General features: G+C 37.7%; 1 protein-coding gene across 6 annotated transcripts in view; it reads right to left on the reverse strand.

Annotated features, from left to right (window-relative positions):
• Nucleotides 1-14,787, reverse strand: part of UTRN (utrophin) — a 366,002-nt gene that overhangs the window by 83,060 nt on the left and 268,155 nt on the right. For 4 of the 6 annotated variants that reach the window (XM_026066461.1, XM_026066459.1, XM_026066458.1 and 1 more), the window contains 5 exons: nucleotides 13,896-13,934; nucleotides 11,357-11,625; nucleotides 9,136-9,282; nucleotides 7,668-7,746; nucleotides 3,824-3,884 (listed from right to left, as the gene is read on the reverse strand). In XM_026066461.1, coding sequence (XP_025922246.1) covers nucleotides 3,824-3,884; nucleotides 7,668-7,746; nucleotides 9,136-9,282; nucleotides 11,357-11,625; nucleotides 13,896-13,934 — 595 coding nt within the window. The remainder of the gene's footprint in view (nucleotides 1-3,823; nucleotides 3,885-7,667; nucleotides 7,747-9,135; nucleotides 9,283-11,356; nucleotides 11,626-13,895; nucleotides 13,935-14,787) is intronic. The other 2 variants (XM_026066463.1, XM_026066460.1) reach the window with 1 other exon arrangement.

Here is a 14,787-nt window from a genome sequence, read left to right on the forward strand (position 1 = left end):
CAACCTGTTGGCAAAGACCCGCGTGCCCCGCCTCGTATAGGCTTAGTTCAATTAAATATCTGCTATAGTGCAGGGTACAGACACCTTAATAAACTTGGGCTCAAAGAATTATGAGTCCCTCTTCCAACGAAGCAGAACAGTCACTCCTTTTCAAAACACTCCATATCTCTGCCTGAACTTATGGGGCAGAGGAGTTTGGACGCTAGCTTTAAGTCTTTCCTGTGCTTCCGGAACCTGATTAAACGCAACTCCAGAAGGGACAGATATGCTGACGGTTAGTGAACGCGGTGGGGAGAGTGAACTACACTCCGAAGCCTGTTACCACTGGCATCAGGAAAGAAACAGAATAAATGCTGCTTATCTGAAAATACAGATGTCTTCCACCATTTTGACATTCTCCTTACAGATTCATTGCCGCCTAGAACACTCCTTCCTGCCTTCTCATCTTCAGCTCCCTAATTTTTTTTAAACCTCGCCCTCTGTGTGCAATAAAACTGGGAAGATTGGTTTGTTTTTTAATCCTCATGGTAACAGAGGTAAAAATACAAAATCACCTGCAGCTATGTCACTTTTGGAACACCTTATATTTCACAAACAAGGACACTCTAGAAAAGCAACTGAAATGAACTAAACATGAATTTATGGTTGGCTAAACAAGGTGTATGTTCTTATTCAGAATTCAAGTAGTCTGTTTTCAATTACCATTTTACTTCACTTTCAAAATGAATTAAAAAAAAATTCTGAGTTTGCAGCTATCGATCCCTGAATCATACTTTTATTCTCTCTGTTCTGCTGTTTTTCTTCCTATCCCATAATATGAACAACTGGTACCTTAAACTTTATTTCTCAACATACAAATCTTACCATAAAAACAGTAACTATAACTGGTCTCAAAGGATATGAATTATTGAGAATCATCATAAATTTTCTTTCTATTCAAGTTGTGTTTTAGATCACCAGCACCTCATTCAAATATGTTAGAATAATTAAAAAAAAAATCAATAAGAACATTAAATAACAAGTTAATCTGCACATCTTTCCCAGAGATTCTTTCTGCATAAACAACCTCCACTGGATCCTGTTGACTGTTCTCTTGAATTGTATTGCTAAAGCTCATTTAATCTCTCCAATCAAATAAGTTTTTATGTCAGTGTGGTTTTTTCCTCCCTTTTCTCAACTACATCTGAAATTAGGGAACGAGCAAAGATGAGAAAGAATATTTAAAGCTAAGAGTGCTCTTCAGCCTGATGATACTAAAAACAAATGAAGTTCAAAATCAGCTCTTTTCTGTGTTTTATTTTCCACAACTCAGTATTTTGCCTACTTGCTGCTGCCAGCTCTGAAGTTTGGATCAGCATACAATAAGAAATGAAGGTTCTGCCAAGGTCAGTCTGTAGCTTCACAGTCTGTCAGGCAGAAATTCAGCATTCCTCCCCATGTTTTAAAAAAAATAACCAACACCCCCTTCTTCCTCCTCCCCTCCTCCAAAACCACCACCACCACCCACACACCTCCCACTGGTTACACGTAACATCATTCTCCTCTTTCAAGATACAAGCATCAGGACATTGCTTCAGCAGCACGTATCGAGCTGAAAGTAGAGAATAATCTACTGGAAAAGTCTTCTTTGAGATGCAGCAGTTAATTCTGCTGACTTCATTAAAACCATCCTTAAAAAAACCTAGGAGTCTCTGTTTCTATAAAGACCTTGACCATCAGAGAACTTGCCCTACACTTCTGCCCCTCTATCAGACTTCCTGTGTCAGACCATTAAACAAGTTACCGAAAGATGCTGGGTCTTTGTTTCTCAATCATTGCTGGCCTCAGTCACCAGCCCCAGGGCAGTCAGCATACTACTGTCAGAGCAGGCCCAGAGTATCAATGGATACTTTGCCACTGAGTTCTGCATTTGCAGGATTGCACCCAATGTGCCAATTGGAAAGACTTACTTTCTATTGAACTTGTTGTGGTAAAAAACTGATTTACCAAAAACTGAACTTGAGGCACAGTGGGGGCAGGAGAGATGCCCGCTAACTTCAGAAACCCCCCAAATTTCTCCTGAAATATGTGAAAAGGATGTGCATATAAAATATTCAAGATAAAATCTTCGCTATGCTCAGTAGGAATCAGGAACCTCAATCTTAGTCTATTCTATCACAGGTAGTGGTCATGAGGACCAAACTGTCGCTTACCCTAGAACTACTTATCCTGCCCTGTATCGATTTCTCCCGCCTCTGAACTTTCCCAGGCCTGCACAGACCTGACCTTAAAGGCACTTGGACCCTGTAAACAATTCACACTTAAGCTACTGGCTGCAATCAGGTAGAGCAGGAACATGAGTTGTCATCTTTCACACCCAATGAAAGACTTAGCCACAAGAGAAAGGACTGTTCAGGGTAGTTTTCCTCTTGCTCTCTGCAGTTTTAGGCTTCAAAGTTTTCTTTCAATTACTGCTGTAGATATGATCAATTCAACTGCACTGGTGCCTGAGTCAGGATGGTCACTGTCCCTCCCTGTCCAACCTCTGCCTCCTCCTCTTCCATGTTGGGATGAGGAAAAGAATCTCTCTTCCAGCAGACCTCAGCCTTCTGTAGGGCTCTACAAGACTTTTCAGCACAAGCACAAACCCTTTTATAGACATCTCAAGTTTATCCATAGTAGAGTTTTTCCTTTTTCCAGCTACCTATCTTGGACATTTTAAAATTAATTTTCACACAACTGTCATACTTCAAGAATGATGACAACAGGTTTGATTGACACAGATAAACACAAAGATTTACCACTACTTACTTCAGAGCTCTCAAACACTCATAAACTGTTTGAAGCACAGAATGTGGCATGCTCAAATTTATGACAGTGCAATATGCAAGAGAACAAAATCTTCACTGATACTTCTTTAGAATGAATTATTTGCAGGACCTATTCATAGCTATCCTACAGTCTTGAAAAAATGTACTTTTTTCCAAATTCAAACTGATAACATCTCAATAGAGATTTCCTTCACCCTGAAGTGAACTACTCTGGTCCTGGTTTACTGTACATTGTACCTCCTTACAGCTACATTTACCTCTGGCAAATAGCCATCCTTCTCTCAGAGATGCAGTCTTTGACCTTTAAATTTTAGGCAAATAGTACATAAATAAATGCTTATGGAAAGGAAAATCCGGATTGTCCATGTTCCCCCCCCTCCCAATAGAATATATCAAATAATTCTCCATATGTCTATAATTACTCCTACTATTTCCAAAATAGATATCTCAATGATTCCTCTAAGGAAGAAAGGCACTTGTACAATTTTACTCAACTTTTACATTAATTTTACATTTATGCTAACATTATACACTATAAACATTTTCTAAAATTAAAGAAGGTGAATCAACATGTGTCTATTTCAGTAGGAATTTTTCACAAAAGGAAAAATGGGCTCTACAGATATTAGTCACCACAGTACTGCTTCAGGCTATGAACTTTGTGTTTTTAAATACACTATGTACTCAATCTTCTCCCCTTTACTGTATAGTTTATACCCTGGATGTGCTCAGTTTGAAGTCCTGTACAAAGCCCAATACCATATTACACTGGAGCTTTTTTTTTTTTTTGAGTGGGGTCTTTTTGTTGTTATTATTTTTACCTATTTCTAAATGATACAATATACAAAACGATAAACATGAAAACATACAGTACATGCAGCATAACACTATGTAGACAGATTAGTCTGATAACATTTCTAGATACTTATTAGCACCTAATTTTTTTGTTATCAGGTTATGGCAATAAGACTTTTGTTTTGCTTATGGGAACTTAAGAATCAAGGTAAACTTACTTGATATAATAGGGCACTTTGTTATGTGAAACAGATCTCTGCCATGGAAACTGTACTGAAGCTGAGGAAATAAACAGAAGGTAGTTATTAGAAAACACCTGTCAAATAGAAAAGATACAATTGTCATTGTTCCTTCTGTACAATTAACACAGTTATAATAAATTAAGTAGGAACAACTATAATTTCCCAGACAAGCTTACAGTAATTAGAAAATCAGCTGGGGAAAAYAAAGGCAATATATCAAGATGATTTTAGCCGTATATTTGATGCCAAGGTAGAAATAAAACAAATGTGGTGATTCTACTCCAAAGAAGGATAATAAATTCTGAACAAGCGAGCTATCCATCCAGAGCACACTGAGACACCAGTTTTCATAAATGTTTCCACTACTGTAATTAAATCCTGGCAACAAAACAAAAAAGAAAAATATCTATATTATTATTAGTTACAGCCCTTAGCTCCTATTTGCAACTCAAATTAATATTGATTAACACTGTACAACAGAAAAAAAAGCATTAAAACCTGTCTTTGTACTCCTTGCTGAACAGCAGCAATCTTTGGAGGATTTATGAAAGTCTGATATATCAACAGATATCATCCATAACACCAGGAAGCCTTCTATATACTGAGACACAAAAGGCACAAAGTTGTACACCACAGTACAACTGTCCTTATCTAAAGATGTAAGGAGGAAGGAGATGTAAGAGGAAGAAATGTTCAGGCCTACAGGAGAGCTGCTGCACAACTTAGAAGTGGGTATTTACTGAAGGACCATAGGTTCATATACATCCTACAGGACATTATCAAACTGATGCCTGGTTAATTAGGGTTTTATCGTAGAAGAAACTCACTTCACTAGATTCACTGCAGAAGTGAGTTTGAAGGAATATATAGGAAGAATTGATCAGTATGAATTTATACTAAACATGTATGCCAGCACTTCCACATCAGAGTGCCTACTCTGAGCGACTAACTCCCCTATTTAAATACCTAAAAAAAATGAGATGCAACTTTCATCCACATTGCACCTTACAATTAAGACACTGCAATTAAAGACACTCTCGATTATCTAACTTTCTGTAAGCATGGCCCACTTTTGAGCTTATTGTTCTCTGAGGAATTGATTTGAGAGTAACTCTCTCTTTCGCCCTCCAAAACTTCTCACGCTGCAGCACACACTGTTGCAAAGATAGACAGACTGTTCCCTGAGCAGTTGTGACCCCTACATGGGCCTCAAAGTTTGTTTAGTTTAAGAAGAATTAGATTAACCTACCGAAAAACAGATTACTGTGAAGTATATTTGGGAAGCTACATGAACCAAGTAAAAAACATTATTCACTGGAAAAAAAAAAATACAGAAAAAATGCCATTTACAGTAAGAATTAATTATTTACTTGGTAAGCAAAAAACATTAACGACTAAATGCTCAAATATAGGTAGTAAACTAAAAAGTCTCTCAGGTGCTCATAATGCTGAAGACAGACATGAAAATCAAGCAAATAGGTGAAGGAGGCATCAGCTCTGGAGTTTCATTCTTTAATGCTGCAATTTGGCATCTATGGCTGCTGAGGTACTACTACACTAATTATGTCAGCTAACCAAAAAGAAAAACCTGTCCACAGTTTGCTTGGAGTTAACTTATTTTCTATGAGAGACTATAAGATAGTCTGCACTGATAGAGATGTGAACTAAACAACCTAACAAATTTATGTCAAATGTTAATTTTTATGGATCAAGTGATACTATACTTACTTGGGAAAAACCTTTCTAAAACACTGCCAGTTTTCTGTACTGCATGAACCTCTGCAAAATGAAATTCCCATTCTTTAAAATCAGTTTCTTGATGAAAACTGAACAGAGTAGTTATCGATTCTGGCACTCACTAGGAGTGCTGCAGGTATTAGTAAAAGGCTAGATGTCATTCAGAAATGCTTTGAAGAGGGCATTTGAGGCATTTGGTGGTATTCATCTGTGGTTCTTTGCAGTATCTACCAACATGCATTCTGGAAACCTTCCCTTCTTGACTTTTGCATGTAACGTAAAAAGCAATGTCCTCTCAAGCCCAAAAGATGCCCTAAGCAAGGCTGAGGCATACTGATAAGGCACTGTACAGTCTCTTCGGATGTAATTCTATGAACGTTTTATCCAGCAACAAAGCCAGTTTGAGAAGTTCCAGGTCTCCTTTGCCCCAGCTGCTCATTTCAGCTTCTCCCAACTGCAGGTTACCACTTCACTCAGTCCTGCGAATAAAGTTATTTGTGGTAGCATGCTTTAAGCCAAATTAAGGAGATGATCCAAGTCAAGGCAAACAAAATCAGCTGACCTTGCCTGGCAGGCTTCCTAGTTTTACATAAGGATCCTTTTATGGATCAGATCAGTCACTTAAACAGTTGCATTGGTCCAGGTGAGAAGAGATTACCAGGTCACAGGACTGAAGTCAGGAACTTCTCAAACCAGCTAGGATAGGGGAAACTACAACTTTGCTATGTTGCTTCCTAATCTCTTCTAATTATACAAACCAGACTGACTTGTGTCCCAAAGCATTAAGGCGGCTTTTTTTTTTTTTTTTTTTTTTTTTTTTTTTTAGCAGTGCCAAAGGTGCCTCTATATACTTGTACTGGCAACTTATTACATAGCTGTACTTTCCAGGTCAAGGTTACAGGTTTGAGACTGGAAGTGCTACAAACCCACAGTAGCAACACCACACTTCAAATGAGGTTTATAAAAAACTCAACCAACCAACCAAAAAAAAAAATGTATTTTTAAAGTTTGTGGTTTGTTCTGTCAATTTAAACAGCGGAATAGCATCTCCAAGAATTGTTTCGCATAAGACCTGCAATATTTTAAATACACTGCACCTCATTTACTATTTTGTTCACCCAGAAACTGCTTGTCAATTTGAAATAAAAATACTGTTGTCACATAACTCAAGAAGAAATCAAGATTTACTTAATGCATTAAATTATATTAGCTGTTTCATTAATACAGCACATATGGTGCTTTAATATCTCTGGGACAAAGCTGCTCATTTTTACGTTCATTTTTCATAACTCTTGAAATTGTTTTATCATTATTATTGAAGCACTCAGTTAAAAACTGGAGAGCTGCCTGGGTTAACACCATGTATCATAAACTTTGATGAAGGCAGTTGGGCTAGAAGGTCAGAAAATCAACATGGATCTTGATACCACCATTTATCTAGCTGTAATGAATAAGTTAAAATGGGAATGAGGGAGTTAAGTATCTGTTTTTGCCCCTTCCTAGGAATACTTGGAGATCATACACTTATTTCTCTAAGAATTTCACAAAAAAGAAAAAGATGCAAGAATTTGTCTCAAGAAGTGATGCAAGTGTGCTTTTCCCTCCCCTTCACTTGAAGTTCTAGGAATGTGCAACATGAAGCCTTTTAATAATCCTCTAGTCTGCAAAAATCCAGATAGCTCTTCTCCTGTGCCATCCCAGTAAGCGTGGAAGAGAAAGCTGAAGACAAAGGCAGCAAGGAATGAGAAGATGTAGTTATGAACACATAAGGACTCTAAAATGGCCATCGGCCATGCAAACAACAACAAAGAACAAACAAGAAAGCAACCAGGGGCAGAAGCATAACTCAGGGAGATAGTGAGGTAATCCCTGAGGGAAGCACATGAGGACCTCAGTGAAGTTATAAAGACTGAGGATGAACTACCCCCACAGAAACAGGGAGGCAAATAACGATGAGGAGGAGGAACTTTTTGTGCTCCAGCCAGAGTGAAACCTGGAGCACAGTCAGTAAAAGGGATGCATGTTTGAGATATGACTGCACCCAAGGCTTTCTCAAATATATCAATTCATTCGAAGAACTTACTGGAAAGAAAGTGCTGCGATGCAGGCCCAAAATCTCGGTGTGCTTCCTGTAGCTGTTTAAGGCGATCCTCTACAGACACCTACACATAAACACATATACTTAAAACTTACATCACATTCACTTTGTAACAACAGGGCCACAATAATAAAAAGTGGTTTACGTTCATTTTGGTTAAACAAATTAAGGTTGACTTTGTGTCACTTATTTACCACCTAGCCATTCAAGGCTACTTTTTTTATTTTTTGCTTAACAGAAGTATCTTGCAGTGTTCTCGTACAAGCAGTGCAGATCAATAATGAACTGGTGACTACAGCTGACCATTGAAATTTCTGACTCCCTCCCAACCCTTCCCTTGTCCAAATTTCTATAGTTAGCAAGTCTCACTTTGATTGTATTGATCTCACAGCTGCCTTTCCAACATAGAATGATTTTGGAAGATACTGCTTCAGTGGCTGATATGACTTCCTCCTGTTTACTAATTAAAACTGCACTAGAACATTCAGGGTTTTGGCTGCTTAGTTAACTCTCTTTAAGGAAATAAATGCCAATATCAAATTATATTAAAGAGAGGGAAGAACAGATATGACCCATTAATAATTTTGTCTCTCAGGAGAGACTGATTCAAACTACTAGCCCAGAAGCTGACACTTGAGTTTTGTAAATTCTGTTCCACCACCCTCAGCTAGAGTGGCAAACGACCCTCCAGCCTTCCCCCAATTCTTTCCAACACTTCATATTCCCCTTAGAAGCCAGGGAAAGAAATACACAGAAGTTGATTCACAATAAATATTTACTACAGAAAGGGGAGTGAGAAAATGAAAAGATTGCTAAATGAACTTTAACTGATGTAAGCAGCTTTATTAAATCATTCAGTATGAAAGTGTAAATGAGTTTTAACTGTAATCAGACATTTCAATTTACCTTTTTCAGATCATTTAAGCACCAATAATCATAACCAAGCAATATGAATCTTGCTTATACCAGCCCCTGTTCTGTTTTATAATGCTAAATATGTTATTGCTCATATCTTGTTACAGCTCTACTAATACTTAAGTCATTTCAAGTGAAATTCCGTGAAGAAACTGAATGGTCAAGAACAAAATAAACCAGCTTCCACATGGGTTGGAAACAACAGAAATATGCAGGCTAGTTTTCAGTAACAATGATTTATGGAGTAAAAATACTGCTGTAAGACTGTATAAAAAAGCATGTGGCAAAAGTCCCGCTAGTCTCCAGAGATTAATGCGGTCTCTTGAGTGAGTAAACTGCTGAGACAGCTGAAAAGGAAAGCTATCGGTCAAGACAGTGAAGGAAAGACAGCTCCCTTTGTCGCTTTTGTACCACCAGAGTAACACCTTGAAGAGAGAAATAATGGAAACATGGTCATACCGTATCTTTTAAGAGAACAGAAAGGTAAGAGAGGAGTATTCTTGCCACCCACCCCTACCATATGCATTCAGAAGCATACCTGTAAAAGTTTCCACCGCATGTTAAGATCATCTAATTGACGAGACATCTTCAATGATGGATAAAGGTCAAGTGGAGACAGCTGACTGGACAAATCATTGACTGTTTTAACTTTCAAGTTGATGGGAGCAATTTCTTCTCTAAAAGCCTACAAGAGTAAGGACACATTTAGGCTTGACAGTCATCTCCTGAGCAGCAAGAAAGCCAAACTAAACTCAACATAGTGGTGACTAATGTGGCAGCTTATGCTAACAACTGTACACAACTCCAAATCTTCCAGCAAAGAAAGGTCATTTACTTCAGTACTCTTATTAACTACTTCATATCCATCTTTGGAGTCAGAGACAGTATGAAAATTACCCAACTGCCCACATCCAAATTATGCCCTTAAACCAGAGTATTACAATTTAAATAAGGTATTTAGTGCTGCCATATGGCTTTAGAGTCTTTCTATCCAAGTAGAAATATGCAACGCGGTATTAGGAGCTTTAGTAGTGCAGTCTCTATCTAGCACTCTTAAAACAAAATATATTGAATAAGAGTAACCACAGTTTTCCACTATAAATCAGCTGACAAAAAAATCAATTTAAAAACTATTACTGAATTAGCAAAGCACAAAGAAATGTATCTTCAAGGTGTACAACATTTTACCTAATTAGAATTGAACAGTTAAAACTATTACGATGATTAAAAAGAAAAAAAGGTTTATTGAATCAAATGGAACTAAATACAGTATTAAGACCAAAATTGATGTAGTCTGAGTTACAGTTGAAAAGATGCATCAGATGTCTTTCTTGCTGTGAGCAGTTAATTGTTCAGTCCTATAAATGGCTTGAGTAAACACTAAGAAACAAGCCAAAAACAACTACAAAAAGTTTTTTCTTTGGACAATTCAATTATTTACCTCCCTTCAAACTCTCTCTAATCAGTCCCAGTAACCTACTGGTAAGAAAGAAGCAGTTGGCTTCTGGAGAGCCAGCAGGTCCCTATTACTTTAGCAGATGTTTCACTTTTTCCACAACAATGAAAATCTAAAAGACTTTGCCTTACTCTCCTTTATGGAAAAGCCATTAAGACATGACAAATTGCTTCCTAACATGAGAACAAAGAGCTATTCAGCATCAGCATGTTAGCACTTTCTTTAGTATCTATATTAAAATGTAAGAAGGGGAGGAGGAGACACATTACTCTTCTCAAATCAACAGCAGACCGGACATAAATCAGCTTTGACTGCCTTTGGTTTAAAGATTTTAGATTCCATTAAGCTGTAAAGTAGCAACAAAATCTGGAGAATGAGGATGCTTACACAGATATATGTGAACTAACGCAGTCCTAAGTGTTAATTTAATACATTGAATCCATGGGCTATGTATGTATAATAGAGTATTTGCAGCAAAGTGTTTGCAACCCACGACCCTTCATCCTTCCATCACCAGCTTTCCAGGCTGAACTCATGGATGGTCAGGTACACTGACCCCAGGGTCTTCTATTATTCTGCCATATTCATTCACAGAACAGAATCATGGATGGTTGAGAGATACTGGGCTAATGTAAAAGCAAATAAAAATTTTTCATTTATACAAGCTAAAATAGACAACACGTGCAGTTTGTGAAAGCTAATGAACAGAAATTAAAGCTCCAAATATACCTCTGCACTATTAAAATTAGCTCTAAAAGTTTTTCTAAGAACAAAGTTGCCCAAGAGGTTTAATGGATCTGACAGCTCACCACTACAAAAAAGAGGGGAGCCTGCTGTCATCTGCCTGGATGATAAACTGACTCAGCTTACTCATATTTCAGTGCTTAGGCAAAGCTCCAAACACACCCATGGCCTAGGTGTGGGTTAGACAGTTTTTCTAGGTGGAAAACATTTAAATATGAATACAAATTTTTTCATATATAATGAATGTTGTATGCCGTACAAATCTGTAGCCAGCTAATCATATGTCCTTATGCAATCACAGCTGACACGGGAATGCAACACAGTATTGGATTTTCTTTGAGACCAAAAACTGCACAGTGATAATAGGTTTAAGTGTGAACTGACCTCAACTCTAGACTTTAAAAACCACTGCACAGCGATCTTGTCCATAAATTAACTAGGCACTGTATGTGAGAATTTAAGKATACGGTGTATACATATTTCACAAGATTAGGTGCAATAGAATGGAGAGGTCTGACTCTCACATAGGGTAAATATTTCCCAGAAGTTTCATACTTACAGCAGTTTTCTCAATGTGATCCTGTAATGAATCTATTAGCAAGTCTCCCACAGGTTTCCAGCCATTCTTCACGTTTTCAGCCTCCTTCAAGTCAGCATCAAGGTCATCCATGGCACACTGCAAGTCTTTCAGTTTTTCTAATGCTTTGTCCACTTGCTTCTGCCAGATGTTGGCACTGGCATTTAGGTTCTCCCATTTCTCTTTTACCTCTGAGGACTGCTTACGCATAGCTTTGGCAATCCTCAGTGCTTTTTCCTCAGGGGTCAACTCTGTAGAGGACAAAAATAGTTTTGCTGTTTATTTTTTCTCTCATTCATGTATAGTTAAACAGATTTAACATTGCCTGGGGTGCACATTCAAGAAAGTTCTTATCTGATGAGTCCAGAGTCAATTGTTAATTTATTTCAAATGGAACAGGGTAGCAGAAAGTCCACATTGCTATAAATAAAGTAAGCCTTAATTATTCTTAATGATAAAATATAGCTGGGTCAGCAGATAGAAAAACATTCCTGATTTCTATGTGTTATGATATGCACCAAACAAAGGCAGCTTATTGTTGTATTTGTTACTTTGGGAAGAATAGGAGGAGGAAATAAAAGATCATTCTTCTTTACTGGAAACTGTAATAGCAGTCTGGGGCCATTTCATGTAGAAAGAACAAAAATAGTGCTTTTTTTCCTGGATCAGTGACCACCCCTAGTTTTCTGGATCAGTTATCACCATATCCCCAGAATGTCTCCTTTTCTGCTCACTAGCAAAACACAAGTGTGGCACTCTGAGTACCACATGGGGAGTAGTTCTGCAACTCTACATCCCTTTTTGTGTTAACACTGAAGTTTTAAAAGGCTGTTTAAACAGGTATTCCAAATCCAAAATTGTTTTATGAACCYGTTGACTGAAAAAGAGCTGAGCTTATGATAAACTATTTCTCACTAATTTCAAGCTTAGATGCTTAAATCCCATGGGACAACTCAGCAGCTATACCTGGAAAATCCCATTCACATCAGCGAAGACCAGCTGCCACTGAGTAAACAAAGCCAAAGTGGGCATGCACACAACCTCAAGACACAGCCATAGGTGAGGATACTGATTATTTCAGTAAGTTGCTTATATTTAAATCCCTATTCCCCAGTGAGCCTGGAGGACATTGGACAGCACTCCACACTACAGACACGCTTCAGCCCTCTTTGACAACAAGCATCAAGTAAGGCAGTAGCTTCTCTCTTCTCCACAACAGATGATTTTGGGACACTAGTCAGGCAGTCTATCAGTAACATGACACGCTGCCACTGCCTTTCCTAGGTCTTTGAGACTGAGCAAGACCCAGTCAGTCAGAAAGAAAAAAGAAAACCCTAGAAGATCCCCTGCAGGCCTTGCTGACTGATACTCAGGGTGGCCTTGGTCAAAAAAGTCACAGAGAGCCTCCTTCATTAGGGAAGGGTCACTTCAGTAATGACAAACAAACAAAACCTGTCCCAGAGGATTCCCCTTCTACGTAACAACCTTTCAGTTTCTGCAGGCAGAGAAAAAAGTAGGGAAAATGTGATATAATGGAGAAACCAGGGAATAAAGAAGGGGGAGAGACACAGCATATATTAGAACTAAGCCAAGTGGCCTTCTAGTCATTCTTTAACGAAGTCCACAGCACTTTAGAAATGGTTTATCACAGTATTTTTTGCCGTTAAAATTCAAATGTTGTCTATGAATAAGTTATATACATAATACAAAGATGAAAGCATCACTTTTCTTAGAAGTCAAATGAGTCATACAGCCTTCTGTATACTGATTCATAGTCTTTAAAGCTATCACTATAACTGACTATATTTTGACTAGCTCACCTATGGAGAAAAAAAACCAAACAGGGGAAAATAGAAACTTTTTGCTTTTGAAAGATAAGAGAATGTCAAAGTAAAAAATATACTGTTGTGGTTACAAAAATTATATTACTATACCTCTGATGATAAAACTATTGTTCCATAGTTCCTATTATTGGAAAATGCACTGGAAATAGTTGGTACAAAATAAATCATTAGCAATGCATTCAATTTTTAGTTGAGAAAGGCAGGTGTTCTTCTAGATGTAGAAGTAACATGAATTTATTTGGATAAAAACAGAATTTCTGTCAACCAATTCCACATGTTTAATTTTTCTCAGCTTTTTCAAATCTTGTTAGCCATCATAGTCTTGATACATGCTAGACTACAAATATTAGCAGAGTATTCAGCAACAGAATCTGGAAGCAATATGAGGAAAGAAAAAAAACCTCAATTCACACATATTTTATATTTTAGTTGGAGGTGTGTGGCGAGAAGATGCTACTTAATGACTAAGTGTTGCCTGAAAGCACCAAGCAACTTGTTAGGAAGTGAGTGAGTAAAGAGAAAAAGTTCTGCCTGTGGTAACCAGATGAGAAYGGGAGGCAAAGACCATCAACAAGAATGAACACCACTGAGAACATACAGACAAATACCTAGGCTGTAGGTTGCAGAGCATGTTTTGAGTTCTAGAATTGGAAAAGCTCTTTTAAAAATCTACTCACGTGCACTGTGTTCACTGAAGGTAGCCATGCTCAGGGACACTGCAATGGCAAGAGTATGTTTCAGAAGAGGAATTTAGGAGAAACAGCTGCGACAAAAAGCTGTGATGCTTAACTGGATGCAGAGGGATATAAATTATGTATGTAGCTCTGGAATACAGAGATATGAAAACAAACCATTGTGACCAGTGTCACAATTTGTGACACTGACAGACTAGAATGAAGATTAAGACCAAAGATAGGCTATGACAAATTGTGCCATGTCTCTTGAATTCTAGTAATTCACAATACAATAAACTATACCACAGGACAACACAGCTCTAGGATAAACTTTACCCTAAGCTTTGCAAAATTTTGCAGATTTTGTAAAAAAGAAGAGAAATAAAACTTAAATTGTAAAAAAAAAAACCAAAAAACAAAAGCTCTTACAGATAAAAACTATTGTTTTAGTCAAAGAAAAGCTACAAATTGCTTTCTTAGAGATATCAATGAAGTTACCACTGGAATTTATTTTGGAATTATTCACAGTTATGAATAGTAATATGCCATTTATAAAATAATGACAATCAACTACAGTCCAGTGACAAAGGGACTGTGAATACTTTAGAAGCTGAAGTGTAGCATGCAGGCAAGTTACACCTAGTGGCAGCGTTCAGTATGGTAGGATGGACAACCAGGCCTCAGGAGTAAAAGCTGCAGAACCCTAAATGAGGACTAAGCCTGAAATTGGAAAGCTTTACACAAGGAAAAGGAATATTGACCTTTGTACAAAGGCAACAGAAAGCTGCAGACCCAGTGGAAGAAGTCTCCTCTGTTGGCATCTTGAAACTGTGAGAATAAGGGGCATCATACCCAGGAACTGGACATTGTTTTTTGTGCAATTAAATGCTACACA

Source organism: Apteryx rowi, unplaced genomic scaffold (assembly GCF_003343035.1).
Source record: "Apteryx rowi isolate R43461 unplaced genomic scaffold, aptRow1 scaffold_241, whole genome shotgun sequence".
NCBI lineage: Eukaryota > Metazoa > Chordata > Aves > Apterygiformes > Apterygidae > Apteryx > Apteryx rowi.